Below are 17,805 nucleotides of genomic sequence, written 5' to 3'. Positions count from 1 at the left end.
GTGCCTGCCATAACGTGTCCTTGCGTGGTGTTGATGTCATCCCAAACTCTTCCTTTTTTTTTTTAGGTAGACCTGAGCTCGCACTCGTCGTCGTTGTACACGCGATAGTTCAGCGGGGCATTCGATCTGCCGAAAACGGCGCGCCTTTTCCTTCACTGTTATTGGTCACGCACGCATCCTCTCGTCGTTTTCATTCTCACCTTTTTATTTTTTTAAGGATTCATAGATTCACACACGGAGTTATTCCTTTAGATTCTCTATACTGCTTGCGTTCGCGTGGATATTTGTTGGCCCATCACGCATGTCAGCGTATACGGTTAATTCCACCGTCGTCCACGCGGCGCTCGTCTCCGAGGTCGCACAGCGCGACGGCGCGTTGTCGCGGTATCGGGCACTGCGTGAAGAGTACGCGATGGCGCGTCTGGTGCGCGTCCGGCAACAACGTTTGATGGCGTCGCACATGGAAACGCTGTCTCAGCTTCAGCGCTGCGTAGCCTCTCTTCTTGATCTGCAGAGCACCACAGATGACAAGGCGCATGCGGAGGCCAATGTTCCCGACACTCTGGTGGAAGCGGTGCGAGTTCTCGTAGCAGCAGAGAGGGGTGAAGGAGTGAGGGAGAGCTTAAAGTCAACGCTCGCACGCTACACGGCTTGCCGAACGACGCTGTCAGCTTCCTTCACAGCACCTGGCACTTGTCAAGACACACAGCCCCTTGAAAGGAGTCGGAAGGAACAAGTAGCTGCAGAAGGACGACCTGCATTAGGAGACGCGTTGCCCTCGGCATTCGAACTGCGCCCTTTGTTGTATTGGTCCGACGCATCGCTTTCTTATCAGCGTCGTTTACTCGATGCACGACGTCTTCTGGCATCAGAGGTGGCGCGCGCGAGATGCCAAGCGGCGTTGCTCACCGCTGACAACACCACGAACGGTTTTGCTGGTGCTGCAGCGGCACAAAAGCAGCAGGCATCTGCGCTGGAGGAGGCGCGCGCCGAGCTGAAGAGCGCAAAGGACTTTCAGCGCTGTGTGAAGCGGCGATTGTACGAGGTACATCAGCAGATAGCAAGGGAAACATTGCCAGCAAATGATGGTTCCCAAGGCCGTCTCGCCCCCGAGGCTGCTGCTGCGATGCGATCCCAAATAACGAAGGAGCTTCGAAACGGTCGCGTAACTCTGCTGCGGATTCTCTGCCAGGAGATCGGGTCGTCTTGGCTTTGATCTCCTCGCCCTTCAAACATCCGCTCAACTGGTCTTGCATATGCCTTTCCAAAGACTTTTACTGGCAAAGGAATATGCCGTAAGACACACTTAACAACAGAGAGGGAAAGGAGTACATCGTCCCACCGCCATTGTACCGTTGGCAGCGAAAGAAAAATAAAAACCGGTTTGTATTCGACGGCGTAGCAACGCTTTTTGCCAACTTACACAAATGCAAGTTGAGGTGACGGCATCTGCGTCAAGCAATGCTCTTTGTGTTCTTTGCTGCGCTTTTGCTCCCTCTACCACGTCTGCGTCTCTCTCACCCCCTCTCCCACTTTCTCTTTCACGCGCGTCCGTTGTGCTCCACGCACACCAGTAACGCGAGTAGTTAGTATTACTTTGCTGTTGTCTCCGGCACTTCTTTTCTTTTCTTAAGCCCTCCCCCGCGCTTCTATTCCCCCCGACAGGATGAAGGTAGAGCTGACCATGCAGTACTTGGACGAGTGGATGCTCCGCTGGCGCAAGTTCCAAACGGAGAGCGACTGGGAGATTGAGAAGAACCGCCAGTGGTGGCGCCGCACGAACATCGTGGTGTCCGCCGCAGTCATGGGCGCTCTCACGATGTACACCGCCGGTACGGCCACCATTCGCCGCCAGTTCGGCCCCCCTCACTTCTTCGACATCGGCATCGATGTGCGTATCAAGGAAAGCGTGACGCAGTTCATGACGTCGCGCTGGCGCTACACCCCGCAGGGCTACGGCCGTCTTTTGGTAGTTGGCGCGCCCACCTTTATCGTCTTTGCCACGGCCGAGCACATTCAGGAACGCCGTCGCCTGCGCGCCTACGTGCTTCAGAACACCGTCTTTGGCGAGCAGGCCCGCCGCTTGGTGGAGACCGGCAAGATCGAGGAGTACCTCCCGGTCAACATTAAGGCCACGCTGCCGCAGAACCAGAGGCAGCTGTACGCGTAAAGATGCGGAGCCGAATGAAGTGCTATTGTGTAATGGTTGGATTTGCGAAGATGGGGGAAAGACGAAGAAGTGGAGGCGGCTTGGAAATGACGGGGCGGCGGCACTTAGGAGTGTTTTTCTTTTGCTCTTAAGTGCCAAAGTTTTTCATTGCCTAACGCTCTCGACAGAAACTCTGTGTGGGAGAGGAGAACGAAAGGAGGAAGGGGAAGGGACGTATGGCACGCGCAAGCCACGGAGTTCCGTGGAGGAACCGTATTATTATTATTTTCTGCTGTGTGTTGTTGTGTTTCCTTGTGTTTCTCGGTCCTCCTCCTGTCTACATTCGATTCAGCGTCCCTAACAGGTAGCTGGGCTGTGCGGGGTTCTCTCTCTATACTTTTTCTCTTCACTCTTTTCCTTCTATCTGTAGTGTAGTAGTAGCTTGTAGGGACTCACGGAAACCCGTGCTAAGCTGTTTACAAATCCCTAGAAACGAACGAAACCTTCGAGGTTAGAAGGACAAGCGAGCTTTTCCCTTTGTTGTCGTCGCAGGCATGATCACGGCCATGCAGCGGATCGAGTGTCGCTCGTACGGCTTCACTTTCCTCCTGCCCCGGTAAGCGACCTAGACGTGCTGACACACATCTGGAGGCGACACGCATTTCCATGGTGGAAAGTACGCCTTATTACGTAGAGCTCAAACTCCTATTGGACAAACGCAACGAGAATGTATCGTGTGATCTCGTTCATAGCTGACTTACGGTTGCGTCGCGCGTAATTGAGCATCTGGTGAAAGATACAATTCGGAATGATTTAGGCGCGTGTTCACACCAATCTGGTTTTGGTTTACTTTGACCCTAGCTTTTCTTATCCCCTCCTCCCTCTCTCTCTTCGTTTCTCTCTAATGAAAGCCCAACGCGTTACTTCTTGTTCTGCCAGCTAGCCTATTTGGCTTGCGACTATTGACCTTGTAAGCCTATTTCCCTCGTTGCCTTTGAAGGAAGTGCGCTCTCGCACCCACCTGCAACTTCCGCCGCTGCCTCGCAATAACTGTCCTCAGCAGGGTTATCCGTGGTAACTACCGTTGTGTGCGTATCGAAGCTCCTAGGTTTCTCGCGGTGCTAGGCATTCTTCTGTACGTTAACAGCTGGGCAAAGCCTTTTTTTTTTGGTTCTCCACTCAACTGGCGAATTCATTTAGCACCCATCGTTTTTTCTTTTCTCCTCTAAGCTCGTCGTTCATTTCATCACCAGAATCGTCTCTTTTTTTCTGTTTGTTTGTTTCTTTCGAAGGCGTGTACGTGCGCTTGCAGGGACATCTAAATTTCTCTTGCTTCCTTGGGTGTGATTAAGGTGCCCTCTTTCTTCTTCCTGTTGGTAAGTACTTGTGATATGTGCATAGCTATCTGTTCACAGCACTGCCTCTGTCTCTTTTCCCCTTACGGTTGGCGCTTTTCATGTTAGTAGAGTTTTGCTTTACACACACACACATTCTCTCTCTCTCTCTGCCAGAAGCTGTTTCTCTTTCCTTCTTTTCTTCTTCCTCTCCAGGTTGCATCATCTCCGTCCCTTCCTGAGTTCTATATCGGGTTTGGCTATCCGCTGCTGTGCGTTCATTCGATCCTGTTGTTTGCTTTATCTGCGTAGTGGCTTTTGTGTATATCGTTGCTGTCTTTCCTCTCATCGCGCCCGACGTCTCTCTCCCGTTGGCTCTCTGTCTGTTCTACCGGTCGCGTACGGTCGCTTTCACGTTCGTTTCACTTTGAAATTATTTCTCCTCTTCTATTACCCCTCCACCGTTGTCGCTGCCTGATCTGTCGATGCTTCCCATATCTCGCGGAAGGGCGCTTTACAAAGCGCTTTTCTGCATTCTTGTCACCGTTCATCTTTGCGGCGCAGCTGCCTCTTCGGCAGGCGGACCCGCGGCCCATGACCGCCCACCCGCAACCACAGACATTCGCAGCTCCGAGGCGGACGCGGTGGTGAACTCCCTCTTGTGGATGCTGGACCAGCAAGAGCGGCAGAAACACGAGAGTGTACTCCGCCCGGGCGGGCTCACACCGCTGGCCGATGTTGACAACGCCGAACCTCCGGTGAGGGGCGCGGCGGAGGTCACGGGTAGCGAGTCAGTGACGAAGTCCTCCGGCGCGGTGCCGATGACGATCACGACGACGACCACCACCTCCAGTCGCTTCCCAAGCCCCGCATCGACGCCGGCCCCCAAAGTGGCGCAGTGGGTCGGCATTTCCGTCGCCATTGTCGCCCTCGCCGGGCTGATAGCCGGTCTCGTGCTTTGTAAACTGAAGACAAAGGAGAAGTGCTGGTTTGCGCCGAAGCCGCGCGAGATGGTTGTGATCTCTCCCGGCGGGTCCACCGGCTTCGGCAGCAAAAGCCCCTCCGAGGACTCCTTCGGTTTGCACGAGGGCGAGCGGGCGTTTCACGAGGCCGCCCTGGATGAGAACGCACCGCGCCGCTCGCTGGTCGACATCAACGCGGCGAATGGAAGTCGGAACGGTGACGAGGACGACTCGTCCGACGACGACGATGAAGTGTACGTGGAGAACGGCGAGCGCAACGGCCACTTGGGTGGCGACGCAGCCCTCCGAACGGTGCCCCCAAAAGGTGCAACCGGGCAAAACCCAGCGATGACGTTTTCGCCAACTGTTCCACCAGCCTTACCGCCGATTGGACACTTCCATCCACGGCAATCCCAGTCCAAGCAGCAACCCTCTACCCCACAACGCCGGCTCTCCGGCATGTCAAAGCAGCGTCTCCCACGATCGTCAAGTGTGAGCTTCTCTAACTAACGGGACCGCACCGCGGGAGAGAAGGAGCAGACAGGTCACAGCAGTTCAAGCTGATCCTCGCGTGACGGCGACTAGCAAGAATTCGCGTTCCATGTGCATCGCGGTGTTTTACAGGAAAGAGCCAGTTTTGTTGTTTTGATTCTTCTTTCGTTGTATGTGCGGGTGGTTTCCGTACGACGAAGGAACACGTACAATATATACACACATATATATATATATATATATATACCTATATATGTATACATTACCCATGTGCACATGAGCGGGAGTTTACTTGCCCTTTTTTTTTGGATTGTGCGTCTTTCTGTTTTATTTCGTTGTCTACCTTAGCGAAACTACAAGACCACTCTAAACTGATTGCTACAACATTAAAAAGAGAACCAGTCATGCGTCCTGTGCTCTGAGGAGACGTTGTTACGAATGTTGAGAACACAGTTTCTCTAACAGTTGAAAAAGAAAAACTGTTGCGGCACGCATTGGAATATGCTGGGCAGCCACCTCATCATTCAACGCGCTCCTCTTTCCTGATGACGATCGACAAGCTTGATCTCACTCGGGAATGCTAACGGGCCTTAAAAACAACAACGTCTCGGATGCTTTTCGCTCGTTGATCTCTCTCTCTTTCCAATTTTATTCTTTTTTTTCGTTCTTTCAACCACTACGCCGTCGAAACACCTGCTTCCCATTGCCGAAGAGAATTGACACTTTGCACCGAAAGACCCCACCCAGCGCGGCGGTCTACGAAGGTTGAGTAACCACACAGACCAAGCAAAAAAAAAACTTATTCTTTCCTGCGAATTACAACTGTACGTTGCCTTTTGTGTTTCCGAATTGTTTTACCGCGACAACTGTCCCAAGTAAAGTAAAAGCGAAAACACAAGCTGTCACGCTCGAGAAAAGTAAAACCGAGTCTTCTTAAAAGAGGTATCGTGCCCTCTTGGATATCCATTCATGCATATTTACACCAACGATCCACTGGTCAGATAGCTCATTGCTCGTACACCACGAAATCACGTATTCTTTTTTAATATTCCTCATACTGTTTCTTCCTTTGTTGAGGGATATCCTCATCTAAGGTACTGAAGAGTCTCTTTTCCTTCACTCCTGCGTAATTGCTGGTGCACGTTTAGGAGAGAGATCGAGATCGACTTCATCAGACTGCGCAAACTGTAAAGCAGAATAAAAAAGCGGTGTATCCATCTCCTTGATTGTAATGTGAAAATAACGTTTCTCTTTCGTTTTCTGCGTCTGTTCATACAACGTGCTCCAGCACCGATAATCCTCCCCGCAAGTTTTCTTTTTGTTTCTGATTCCTGTACTCCAATATCGCTGGTTTCCCTCGTTTCTATCCCGTAGCTGGCTATTGCTGCTCTCTTCTTCTTTTCTTTTCTTTTCTTTTCTGTGTACATAAAGTTCACTTCCCACGAATCCAAGTGTTTCTTATTGAGTCTGCGCTGCTCGTCCATCGTTAACCGTAAAAACCCCTCCGTACTCCTACCCTTTGCATGTAGGAAACACAGGTTAAGTCCGCCGAGGCCTTTTTCCTTTTTCCCCTGGTCTACGTTAGATTTTGTTATTTGTACGTGTATTTCTATTCCTATTAGAATCGCAAGTCCAATTTTTGGTTGTTGTTTTTCTCTGGGTGTGTGAGGGGTGTTCGATTAACGCCCTTTTGTTTTTTAACGGTGAGTGCTCTTTAGCAGGGTACTCGAGCATCGGTTTCAATCCTTTTCCCTTCGTTACTCTTCTTGTTTTTTCCCCTCTCCTTATAAACTTCATATTTTGTTTCATACTCAACACGTACCGACTTGTTGTGCGTTCCATTAAATATGAGTTTTCTGGTTGGCATTGGTACGACTCGCTTGTCACGGCCCCGTCATCGTCTTCTTCTTGCCATTTGCCTTCTGTGGACACTGGAGTGTTGCGTCCTGTCCTGCGCCTCTGCAGCTATCTTCGATGCATCGGCGGTGAGCGTGGTGGCCAGAGTAACGCCACAGTTCAACACGGAGGCCGGCCAGCGACTGGAGTGCGACCGTGTCGGTGGCAGCCTCTTCACCGACGTGTCAACTGCGGTGCATGCAAAGCTGAGAGCGCACATGATCAATCACGTGGGCGTCTCGACCTACATCGGCTACCTTGGCGGGTCGTCGGCGCAGTCCCCTGCGTGCCCCACCACAGGTCCGTCACTCAAGTGCATTTGGCGGTGGGACAGCGGCCGCTACGGAGCGGTGGAAACCGTGTTCTTGTTCTACAAAGGCAACGCTCCTCCGCAAAAACTACTCGGTGTTGGACCCTTGAACAACCTGCCGTCATTTTGGTACTCTGCGAACTCCACTCAGCAGTACCCTGAGAGCCACCATCAACAGCATCTCGTCATGATGCAAACAGCAGGTAGGAGCGCGGCGTGGAAGGACAGTAGCCCTGCCAAATTCTCCTATAGCACACTGAACACGGGCACGTGGTACGCGCTGTGTATGCTAACATCTGCAGCGACGAAGACAAGGATGGCGCCCACTTCGCAAACACGCCGCAGCAGTCCACTGCAAAGCCGTGAAAGCGTCTCCTCAGCTGGCGGCGCTGCACCTGACGGCTTCCTCTCTCTCGCCACGTACGACGGTACCGATACGCAGCCCAAAAACTCCAGCACTCCGTTGAGCGCTGGTGCATGGGCTGGGATTGGTGTGGTGATCGGCGTGGTGGCGACCGCGTTCGTAGTCGGCGTTGTGTGCGTGCTGGGAAAGTACCACGGCTGGTGCTGCTTCGGCATCTCTACTCGAGCGGATGCTGCCGCGGCGGATGCGTCGTCTTCGTCTTCCGATTCTCGTCGCAACGCTGGTGAAGACATTCGGCCGTCTTTCGCCTCGCGCAGCGCTTCGACCTCCGCTGCCACGTCACGCAGCGTCAGCGATCGCGTCGTGGCGAAAACGCCTGCCGGCGCACCGGGCGGGTTCGGGGAGCGCCGACAGCACCGATTCGCTGGCGAGTCTGCAGACGGCCTTTGCGCAGTTCGCCGTGCCAGCAGTAGAGGAGATGCACGACGTGGCGAGGGCCCTCGCCGGCGGGGGTCATCCCGCCCCCCGCCCGATGCAGCTGGAGCCGCCCCACCCAAGCTCTTTTTCCTCCCCCGCCTCCGTCCCCGCCGTCGTCACGTCCCCTGCGTCGAAAGGCACTCGCATAGCGAATCCGTACGTGTACACGCCGACGCCGTCGCTGCCGCCGGAGCCGGTCCCGCAAGCTGGACTGACGCGCACACGAAGAATGTCCACCATACGCACGCCACACCGTCCGCAGCATCGGCGATCGCCGAGCGTGAGCTTTGTGGACCTGAGTGAATGATTAACGGCCGTGTGCTTCATCGTATTCTTTTTGTTTGTTTTTGTGTACTTTTTTTTTAGTACGCCAATGACCTCCGTGTTTTAGCAGAGGTGCCACGTATGGAGAAAAAACACCTTTCTGGTGCACCTTATATATATTCTTGTGTGCGCAATTTCACCCTTCTGCGATCTTTTGGCTACCCAAGTTTTGGTTTTTTTTAATACATATATATTTCTTTCACTTCAGTCATACGTGGCCTTCCTCGTTGAAGCGCGGTCTGCCGTTCGCCTTTCACGACTTCTTTGTCACCGTAAAAAGGCAGTTGCAGTGCAACTTTAAGGAAAAAAGGATTCACTTTTCCACTAACAGGTAAAAACAAAGAAAAACAAGCTGCGCGTTTGGTCACTGGCGGCAAGCTTGTTGCGACCGGCGGTGCTACAGCGTTTACGCAAACGAGCCCGTTTCGGCCTCGCAGAAGGCGACGCAGGGGTGGAATGGCAAATGCCGTAGTCGTTTCCAATGCCGCCTGCGTTTTTTGCAAGGCAGGACGCGCTTTTTCGTTTTTGCTGTTTCAATGTGTTCCAACTGCTGGAGTTGTGGCTCGCGCACCACAATCTACGAGCGGTGGCTGTCGCAGAGCAGAGCTACTTTACACGTCTGTGTTGTGACCGACTTAGAATCAAAAAGAACACACACATACAACTGTTTCTTTTCTCATTCTGATCTTCTCTGGTTCTGATCTCGTTCGGTCGTTAGCGCACGCCGCTCCCTTTTTTTTTCCCCCTCCCTCAAGGAAGGAACGGTCTCAGGCACGTCTGGGAGGGAAAGCCCACAGTCTGCAAAAGTTACGAGGAATCCCACGAAAAACTACCGGTAATGCCGTTCTCGAGAAAGAGGCCTTGTAGGAGCTTGCGAGACGCCTCAGCACGTCACATCGTAGTCGCCCTCACCGCTTGGCTCCTCCTCTCCTTAGCGTTGCCCTCCTCGGCAGATTCTGCCGGCTACGATATGAGCGAAGTGCGTCTGACGGCTACCGCAAGCAGCGCTTACCTCACCTACGCCAGCTCCGCCAATGTCTGTTCCAGCCTCGGCGGCACGTTGATTCCCGACGCCACCAACGCAATGCACGCCGCCATCAAAACGATCATGATGGAGCACGTCGACACCGGACGCTTCTTCACCTACCTCGGCGGGTCAACGCGGTTGTCGGCGAACTGCCCAAAAAATGTTGCATCGACGAACTGCGTATGGTATTGGGACGTCGGCCGGTACGCGGGGATCGAGAACGCGGTGCCCTTCTACGTCGGCAATTTCCACGCCTACGTGCAGGGCTACGGTGGGCTGCAGGGGTCGAGGCCGCTTGACATCGCGATGATGTACTGGCTGACGAACGACAATCGTGACGCCATCTACCCTGGTGAAGCGTACGGGCAGTACATCATGATGATGCGTTTGAGTACAGCTGGTTTTCCGAGCTGGATCGACGCCTATGAGACGATGTACCCGTATAGGAATACGGTGCCGATGCCGAGCGGTAGCTTTTTTGTGGGGTGCTTGAACGTTGTGGCGACCACCACCACCACCACCACCACCACCACCACCACCACCACCACCACCACCACCACGACCACCAGCACGACGACCACCACCACGACCACGACCACACCAATCCCGGATGTGCCAAGCACCTCATCGACCAGCACCACGACACCTTCTACTAAGCCTTCCTCCAGTTCCGCGGCGTCTTCCACCGCGTCTTTGACCACGACCACCACGATGCAACCACCTGATCTTCCGACTGCAGCTCCAAACGATTCGTTGTCGGAGCCGAAACATGCGGGCGTCGGCATGTGGGTCGGCATCGGCGTCGCCATCGTCATTGTCGCTGTCATCGGTGTGGTCCTTCTCGTATGCTGTGCGCGCAAACACCGCTGGTGGTGCTTTGCCCCGGCCGCCACTCGAGCCGCTTCCAGCGTGCACCTCTCGCGCTCCTCGTCGCCGACGCCCATCTCGGATACGACGGGGGACACCAAATCAACCCACTCCTCTTTCGACTCGGACGAGGACGAAGATGTGTTGTACGAGTCGGAACGGTCCTTCAACACCAACGACTACCCACCGACGGAAAAGGCACGTGTGCGGACGGCCTACTTCGCCCCTGCACAGTCGAGGTCGCTCGCCACCTTCGTGGCCCCTGCGGAGGTCTCACCTTCGCCCGCTTCGCCGAACTTCGAAGCTTCTCTCAGCAACTCGTCTACCGCATCGAGGGTGGCCGACGCGGTTACGCCGTCCGTCTCGCCGGCGCCGTTTGACGAAGCTTTCTTCCGGGATGACTCCTTCAGCGGCTCTCTGTTCAGCTCGTCCGCGTCGGTGCGACGGATGCGGCGCCATCCGAAGGTGAGCTTTCTGGACTGAGGCTCTCTGTTTTTCATTTTGTTTTATCGGAAGTGAGTGCAAGACGAGTTTCGGTAAGCCCTGATCGTAGAAGAAGCTGGGCGAAACAAGGTAACCAAGGGAAGGTCGACAACGATGGATAGACAGAACTGTGTGTGGTTGGGCACGTGGGTTGCGGCAGTATTAGCGAGGAATGTCCCCCTCTGTAAATTTCATGATTATCGTGCCGAGTTGACGCTCTGTTTGCTTCCGAACCTTTTTTGTTTGTTTTCGTTTGTTTTAGTCTCTTCCTGCTCTGCTTCTTCTTCGTTGCATGTGAATATGATGTGAAAACAAAGACGGCTTCAGCACTTCTGTTAAACCACCTGCGTTTTGCTGACGATGTCCCATTCTTTCACAGCACGGAACTGCTTAGGTATGTTTGGCCTTGCCTCTTTTCTTTTCCCGCACAGCGCCCCTGCTGTGCCGCTTTGTCCGCTGTCTATTTCGTTCATTTCTCTGTAATCGCCTCTTGACAAAATCAAAAACGCTTTATGTCTACAGCCGCATTTTTTTTTTTTACTAGTAGTATTCTGCCCTTTCCTCATATATTTTTTTCTGTTGGTCCGGAGCGTAATTTCTATTCGTTTCATTTTGACGAGGCTTCAGTTTCTCTTTGCTGTTGCTTCTTTGTACGGGAGGGGGATGCATAGCTGCGATTGTTTGCGGCGTCGTCATCGTGGGGAGATGAGAGATGGGACTGTTCGTGCACGACCCATGGTTTCGTCTCTGCCTCTCTCTCTCTCTCTCTTGATGATGAAGGAAGAATGTTCGGCAGATATTTTTTTAAAACTTACACCGCGATGCAGCGCTGCACCTCCGTACCTTTTCTCTTTCCGTGCACGAACGTTATTTCATTCCCGCTTTTCCGACAGCAGCCAGCGTTGGCGCTCATTTATTTGCTTTACTTTCGTTTGATGTCGCCGCGCAGGTATCAATCTCTCTTCTCTCTTCTCTCTTCTTTTCTTTTGTTTTCTTATCGGAGCGTTTGTGGCGATCGGCCTCGCAACGGGGCTTTGCCTTTCAAGAGTGTTGCTTCTTTTTTTTTTCTTTTCGTTCTCCTTTGGTTTCTTCATTGATCTCTCTCGCCTTGTTTCGCCTATGTCCGTTCACCCGGCTTCCGGCTCGTTTTTTTTTTTTGAAGTGATGTTGATTTACATTTGGTAGTTTTTGGGTTTTCTTCTTCTTCTGATGGAATCGAACTCCTGCTGCTTTCTTTCCTCTAAATGACTCCCTCCTTGTGTGACTGAAAAAAGAGAAGTGAGGAGCGTATTGTGTGGATCGGCGGGGGCTCCGCTGTTTGGGCGAAGGGGAGGCCCTTGCAAATTTCAGCCTGGCTCCTTTTGGCTTACTAGTATTACATGTGAGGGAGGAGTGTTCGAATAGAGAAGCAATCGATTCTTTTTCTTGCTTTCTTGTGCTTGTTTCTAGGGCTCAACAGTGTTGTCATCGGCGTAGCCCTTAACCTTTTTTCTTCCTTTCTCTCCCCGGCTTCCTTTACCGACTTTCTGTTCTCTTTTGGTTCTTTTTGTTTTGCCCAACTTTGCGTGTCCCCCTCTGGTGTCCCTCCTTTGAGCTGCGGCACCAACGTCACGAAAGCGACTATGCTCTCAGCTCCACCATTCCTTCTTCCTCCGCCTTTCAAACGTGTGTAGCTTAGTCGCTGTTTCAGTGCCAAAAGGGTCTTTTTTCTTTTCTTTTTAAAACTCAAAATGTGAATACACAGTTAGTTTTATTATTATTATTATTTTCCTTTCGTTTGTGTGTTCCGTACAGACGGTGTAGTACTGACCAGGCTATGTCGAACACATCAACACACAACACAAAAAAAACGTTCTTTATGTTCTTCTTCTCATTGTTGTTGTTCCGCTCCGTCGTTCCCCGCGACAGTTTTGCTTGGTGGAACTTCGCAGCTTTGTTTACATGTATTCGTCTGCTCCGAAAACGAACACACACACACACACCACATGAAGGGCGAAAGGAGAAGGGGAAAAATGTTGTCGTGCCGCGTAAATGCGTTTGTTTAGAACGGGTCTTTTATCTGAAATAGGGTTATCCTCTCCTGCAAAGACTCTACATGGAGGGTAGAGGGAAATGTTTCATGATCGCGCCGACGAAGACAAGCGAGCAAGCATCATCGACAACATAAATTCGTGGGTTGCTGGCACACTAATGCGCATCGTTTCTCGAGCCGAAGGCAAAGATTCGTGTTTGTGCACCCCGCAATCCTTTTGTCTATTTTTTATTTTTGAATATACAAATACATACTGGAACCCTTTGAACTTCAACTGCATTTTTATTTGTGTGTGTAAACAGAATTCTTTGTCTGCGTCGTCTCAGAGGTCCAGAAGGTGGGAAAAACAAATGAACAGCACGGAGCTGCAATATGTTCTGCTTTTCGACACTCTACTGTTCTTCTGACTCTACTCGAATAAAGGAGATACGAATGATGATCTGACACTCCGGTGTTTTCCGCTGGGTTGGACGATGGTATCGACACAAGGCGGTCAATGAAGAACTCCTACGTGTTGGGCTTATGACAGTTGTTTGTATGTCTCCTTTTCCCTCTTAGGTACCATTTATTATTGCTGTGTTAGTTCTTTTGTTGTTGTTCGGTGGGGAGAGACTGCATCTGCCTTTTAAATCGTATTTTTCCCACTGGACTTTTAAGGTAGTGCGTGGGGGGAGTCGATGTTCATGTTAACGCTCATTTTTTATTTATTTAAGTTAGTTTGTTTTCTCTGTTTTTGCTTGATAAACTTTCTCATTTTCATATCTTTCGACCAATTGTTTTAGCCTCCTGTTTTTACTTGCGAGTTCCTGCACTTTATATTTTGGTTTGTCTTCTCATTTTTCCTTTTCTAATGGAACACGAATGATTTCTCTGGTTTTAGGTCGGTGTTCCATGGTGGTCGCTGTGTGTGGCTGTGTGAGACACTGTGCGTTGTCATTGTGTTGGATGCTTCCTTGATATGGATGTAGTGCATGTGCTCCTCTAGGTGTCCATTGATACGAGGATTTCTTCTTTGTATTTTTATTTTTCCATTACTGTGCGTATCAATTTCTCATATACAGCGGGACATCTTCGGGTCTGAAAGACACAAAAAAACTGATGATGCTGAGCAAGTGACAGCACGGCTTCCTGAACACGCGTTGCGGAGAGGGGCTTCGTGGTGGCTGTGGCCAATAATGCCGGCTTTTTTGTGTCTTCATGTTGAGTGTCGCGATGCGTTGTCTTCGTCGACCCCGAGGGGCGAGTCTGGCAAGGCGAAAATACATCTTCACTGCGGCAGCGTAAGCCTACGTCGCCTGCGCACGAATTGCAGCGGCTCCATTCGGGTACAAAACAAGTCGTCCGAAGCACAGGAGGTGCTCCATGTAGAAGAGGAACGGGCAAAAAAAAAACATCGAGCTCTTTTTTTAAGTTTTAAGGTGTGACCGCTGCTCTACCTGCTCCTTCTTTCTTTATTTTTTCTCCTCCCCTCTCACACTACACTCAAATGATGAAGATTAGCCGCACACTGGCGCTGTTTGTTTGCCGGCACATAACTGTCCTCAAGAAGTCACCAGCATTGACTTGCCTTCAGCGTTGCCAACAAAAGCGATTCGACAGCTGGCAGGCATACACTCGGACTCAAACAGCAAAACAAAACAAAAGATGAAGGCAGTTCCTTCCAGCCGGCACGCGCACGTCCTTACATCGTTGCTGCCAAACTTTCGCGCTTCTCCTGAGCCTGTTGGTGCGCATGCTCGTCTCAACAACGATCTCGGCGAAGCCTCCGCCACGCTGTGCAGCGCTGATGACAAGGACTCCGAATGGGACCAAACCGCCGCGTTCTCCGACGACGTCGAATCCAAAATGAGTGTGTCCACAGTGCGGCGCGTAGTGGAGCAGCCCACCGTTCTCTTCGAGTACTTTCGTCTGCTGTGTGCGTATCACGGCGCTGCTCGTGTGCCGGCGTTTTGGGCTTCGATGCTTGCCGGGTCGTCCCTCGTCGCCCATCGGCACGCTTCAGTTTCAACAGATCGGTGCACACCGAGGGACGAAAGTGATGAGGAGGAGGACGCCGAGCTGTTCTACTCGCGTGCCACCGCGCTGGACTTCTCGTCGTGTTACGCCGGGCCCAAGACGCTTCTCGCCTTCGCAGATTTGTGCCGCGTGCACCGCGTCGCCCTCGCCCAACGACACCGCCACCCCTCCCCATCGGCCTCTCGTAGCCGTACGCGCGCGGTGGTGGTGCGAGCCGTAGCCCCGCTGTGGAGTAAGGGAGCCGCACCGTCCTCCAACAGCGGCAGCTCACCCGAAGCGGAGGAAATGTGTTCCCTGCTGCCACGGCTCCGCACTGTGCGCCTCGTTCGTCTCTCCCTCGACTTTTCCAGTGACGCGACCTCCGAGCAGCACCACGGCAATGGCAACAAGGTGTTACTATACGTGCTGGAGGCACTGCAGGGTCATCCGTGTCTCCATCTGCTCGATCTCTCCGGCAACCCGGTCGCTTCGGCTCTCGTGCCTGCGCTGTCTCGCCTGCTTCAGTCGACCCCCTCCTTAACCACCGTCGTGCTTGATGACACGCTCTTGCAGCAGAGTGAGAAGCGAATGTTGTTGGCGCAATGTCGCCTGAATCAGCTTCGCCTAGCGCACAACACGGAACCGACGGCGGCGGCGGCGGCATCCTCGCCTGCAACGGGGCCGCCATCTTCGCCTCTTTCGACGATTCAAACCAGTTGGTCCGCCCAGACCCTTAACGAAGTCCAACGCGCTTTGGAGGTCGGCGTCTCTTCCGTGCCGTGGCTTCTCGGCAACTGCACCGCGTACATCCGTCGCTACACGGCGCAGACTTTATCCACCACGTCAGTCTCCTCCACAACTCCGGCGGCGACCGGCTCGAGCGCCCTGCGAAAGGCTTCCAGCTACGCCACAGTGGACAGCGCTGCGGCGGCGGCGGCTTCGACCCCGTCCGGGCTGCTGTCCGCCTTCCGGCCGAGCACCGAGGTGGCCTATCTGTGCTACGACGCGGCGGAGGCGGCGGCCGCGGTGTCCTCCACGGCGCGGGTGAGTTCGTCGTGGACGCCGGAGTGTGCAGAGGTCGTTCGTTCGGCCTTTCTCGACCGGCAGGTGGCGCGGCAGCGGGTGTTGGGTGGGCGGTCGGTGTGGGCCAACGTGCCGCTGCCGGAGGACGCCGAAGGAGGCGGCGGCGGCGGCGACGGCGTCGGCCTAAGTGGTCGTCCCACCGCGGAGGCGCTTTCGTCGAGCTCGTTTCTCAAGAGCATTCGCCAGCAGCTCCTTCCGCCCCCGCAGGCACCACCCGGTATGCGACATGACACGGACGCGGACCTCCTTACTACGGCCGAGGAGAACTACGTGACGATCTGCCAAACCCAAGACAAACAATGGGGCTACTTGGCAGGGCGGCTGGCGGAGCTTTTGGAGCCGGTGCAGCTGCAGCATAACCAGGTCCTCTACACGGAGGGAGAAGCCGACAGCCAGTACGTGTACTTCCTGCCAACGGACGTGGCGGAGTCGCAGGCATGTGTGACACTGCACGCAGGCGGCGAGGTAAATCGCGTATTGCCAGGTCAATGGGTCGGCGAGGCGGAGGTGCTGGGTTGTATGTCACTTTACTCCAATGCCGCTGCACCGACGAAGACATCATCAAGCGTCAACACCAACACCAAGGCTACCAAAGCTCTTGGCGCATCGCCTTTCGCGCGTCACAGCACCGCGCGCTTCGCCACGTGTGCACAGGACGGGAATACGGTGTGGGCACTGCCCTTCTCTGTCGCCTTCTTTTACCTCTACGCCCCATACCAGCGGCTGCAACAGCAGTTTCTTCAACGGACGCCGATGAGCGCCTTTGCGCAGCTGCACCCCGTCTTGCTCGCTTCGGTGCCGGTGCAGCTGGAGCTGGGTCAGTACATTCAAAATGCCTCGTCGGCGGCGCAGCGCGCCGCGGCCGCCTCCGCCGTCCTGTGCACTTCTACCTATCTAGCAAGTCATCTCGTGCTCCTGCAAGAGGGGGAGTTTTTGCTGGGTGTCGCGCGGGCGAAAACCCCCACTCTGGCAATGAAGGCCCCGGAAGCGGAGGATCGCCATTTGCTCTCGGGCAATGCAGTGGCGACACAGGCCGTGTTCGATTTCGACGCCAACGCCCGCGCTGCAGAAAGCAAAATTGACGGGGAGGACGTTCTTGGCTTTACGTCGGGGGACGGGCGTGCTTTGGGGAAGGAGGCGGCCCTTCGACAGTATCGAGTCCGCAAGGCAGCTCAGCCGCAGCGCTCCGCTGCCTCCTCGGCAGTCGCGGAAGGCGCCGACGTGGCGAGCCCAAGCGCTTCTGCGAAGGATGGCCAGATTAGGAAGAGCTCGTTGGAACTGCGGCCCTATCCGTCCAGCGCATCCGTTACGCGCTGGCGCTACGCCGGTCTCTCGAATGAGGCCTTCATGGCGCTTTGTCTGCCACTTCGCCTGTCGCTGACACGCCACTGCTGTTTGATGCCAAACGACGAGGCGTAGTGGCAGCATTCTCTTCTGTTACTCAGTTACGGAGTCATCGCGCTACCAAACGCCGGGCGGTGGTTTTGGTTATCTTTCGCGGTGGTTTTTCGATGTAAATTAGAGTGTTTGAGTTTTTCCTCTTGCACTTTTCTTAATGAGATGTGTGTAGCGAGACGTTGACGTACGATACAGCACCACTGACATCTTGTCACACAAAACAAAAGTCGTGTGAAGCAGGTCACTGCCTTGGTCACGCAACGAACTCGCCGCGCATACGGGGGTAGCGCCCATGTTGCAACCTGCGGCAAACACTCCGGGCAAACTGCTCACGTTTTGTCCTGTGTGCTCGCTGCACAGCAGATCGTGAGTTTTGTTCTCTCTTTGTTGTTGTTTCTCTGGGTCGCGAGGAGGAACTCCGCCCTTCGTCTGTCGCGCATGTGCTTCGATGGATGTATCTCTGTGCCCCGTGCTCCAGCTGTCGCACCACGCTCCCTCCTCTCCATCTTCTGCCATAATGATATATATTGTTTGTGTTTGTTTTTCCTGCTGTTTCTGACTTCACCGTTGAAGTGCTCGCTCGCAAAAAGCCACTGCTATATTATTATTATC

The 17,805-nt window shown here is 53.5% G+C and overlaps 6 protein-coding genes across 7 annotated transcripts; all 6 read left to right on the top strand.

Moving 5' to 3' along the window:
- Positions 1 to 66: 66 nt before the first annotated feature.
- ABB37_09791 (hypothetical protein) lies at positions 67 to 1,216 on the top strand (the record flags this gene model as incomplete). The annotated part of the gene is made up of 1 exon (XM_015809421.1): positions 67 to 1,216. The coding sequence occupies exon 1, from the start codon at positions 302 to 304 to the stop codon at positions 1,214 to 1,216; it is 915 nt and encodes a 304-aa protein (XP_015651903.1). The 5' UTR covers positions 67 to 301.
- Positions 1,217 to 1,573: 357 nt separating this feature from the next.
- Positions 1,574 to 2,170, top strand: ABB37_09790 (putative mitochondrial hypothetical protein; the record flags this gene model as incomplete). Its single annotated transcript, XM_015809420.1, has 1 exon — positions 1,574 to 2,170. Exon 1 carries the CDS (start codon positions 1,667 to 1,669, stop codon positions 2,168 to 2,170), a length of 504 nt encoding a protein of 167 aa, XP_015651902.1. The 5' UTR covers positions 1,574 to 1,666.
- Positions 2,171 to 3,059: 889 nt separating this feature from the next.
- On the top strand, positions 3,060 to 4,955 carry ABB37_09789 (hypothetical protein; the record flags this gene model as incomplete). Of its 2 annotated transcripts, none has more annotated exons than XM_015809419.1 (1): positions 3,060 to 4,955. In XM_015809419.1, the coding sequence occupies exon 1, from the start codon at positions 3,969 to 3,971 to the stop codon at positions 4,953 to 4,955; it is 987 nt and encodes a 328-aa protein (XP_015651901.1). In that variant the 5' UTR covers positions 3,060 to 3,968. The 2 variants fall into 2 exon arrangements, with proteins under 2 accessions (XP_015651901.1, XP_015651900.1); XM_015809418.1 differs by having other exon boundaries at positions 3,124 to 4,955.
- Positions 4,956 to 5,648: 693 nt separating this feature from the next.
- ABB37_09788 (hypothetical protein) lies at positions 5,649 to 8,287 on the top strand (the record flags this gene model as incomplete). The annotated part of the gene is made up of 1 exon (XM_015809417.1): positions 5,649 to 8,287. Exon 1 carries the CDS (start codon positions 6,785 to 6,787, stop codon positions 8,285 to 8,287), a length of 1,503 nt encoding a protein of 500 aa, XP_015651899.1. The 5' UTR covers positions 5,649 to 6,784.
- A 738-nt stretch (positions 8,288 to 9,025) lies between these two features.
- Positions 9,026 to 10,685, top strand: ABB37_09787 (hypothetical protein; the record flags this gene model as incomplete). Its single annotated transcript, XM_015809416.1, has 1 exon — positions 9,026 to 10,685. The coding sequence occupies exon 1, from the start codon at positions 9,279 to 9,281 to the stop codon at positions 10,683 to 10,685; it is 1,407 nt and encodes a 468-aa protein (XP_015651898.1). The 5' UTR covers positions 9,026 to 9,278.
- A 3,526-nt stretch (positions 10,686 to 14,211) lies between these two features.
- ABB37_09786 (hypothetical protein) lies at positions 14,212 to 17,214 on the top strand (the record flags this gene model as incomplete). Its single annotated transcript, XM_015809415.1, has 1 exon — positions 14,212 to 17,214. The coding sequence occupies exon 1, from the start codon at positions 14,362 to 14,364 to the stop codon at positions 17,212 to 17,214; it is 2,853 nt and encodes a 950-aa protein (XP_015651897.1). The 5' UTR covers positions 14,212 to 14,361.
- Between the last annotated feature and the right edge of the window lie 591 nt (positions 17,215 to 17,805).

This window comes from Leptomonas pyrrhocoris, assembly GCF_001293395.1.
Source record: "Leptomonas pyrrhocoris isolate H10 chromosome Unknown, whole genome shotgun sequence".
Lineage (NCBI taxonomy): Eukaryota > Euglenozoa > Kinetoplastea > Trypanosomatida > Trypanosomatidae > Leptomonas > Leptomonas pyrrhocoris.
This window is presented reverse-complemented; position numbering and strand designations above follow the sequence as displayed.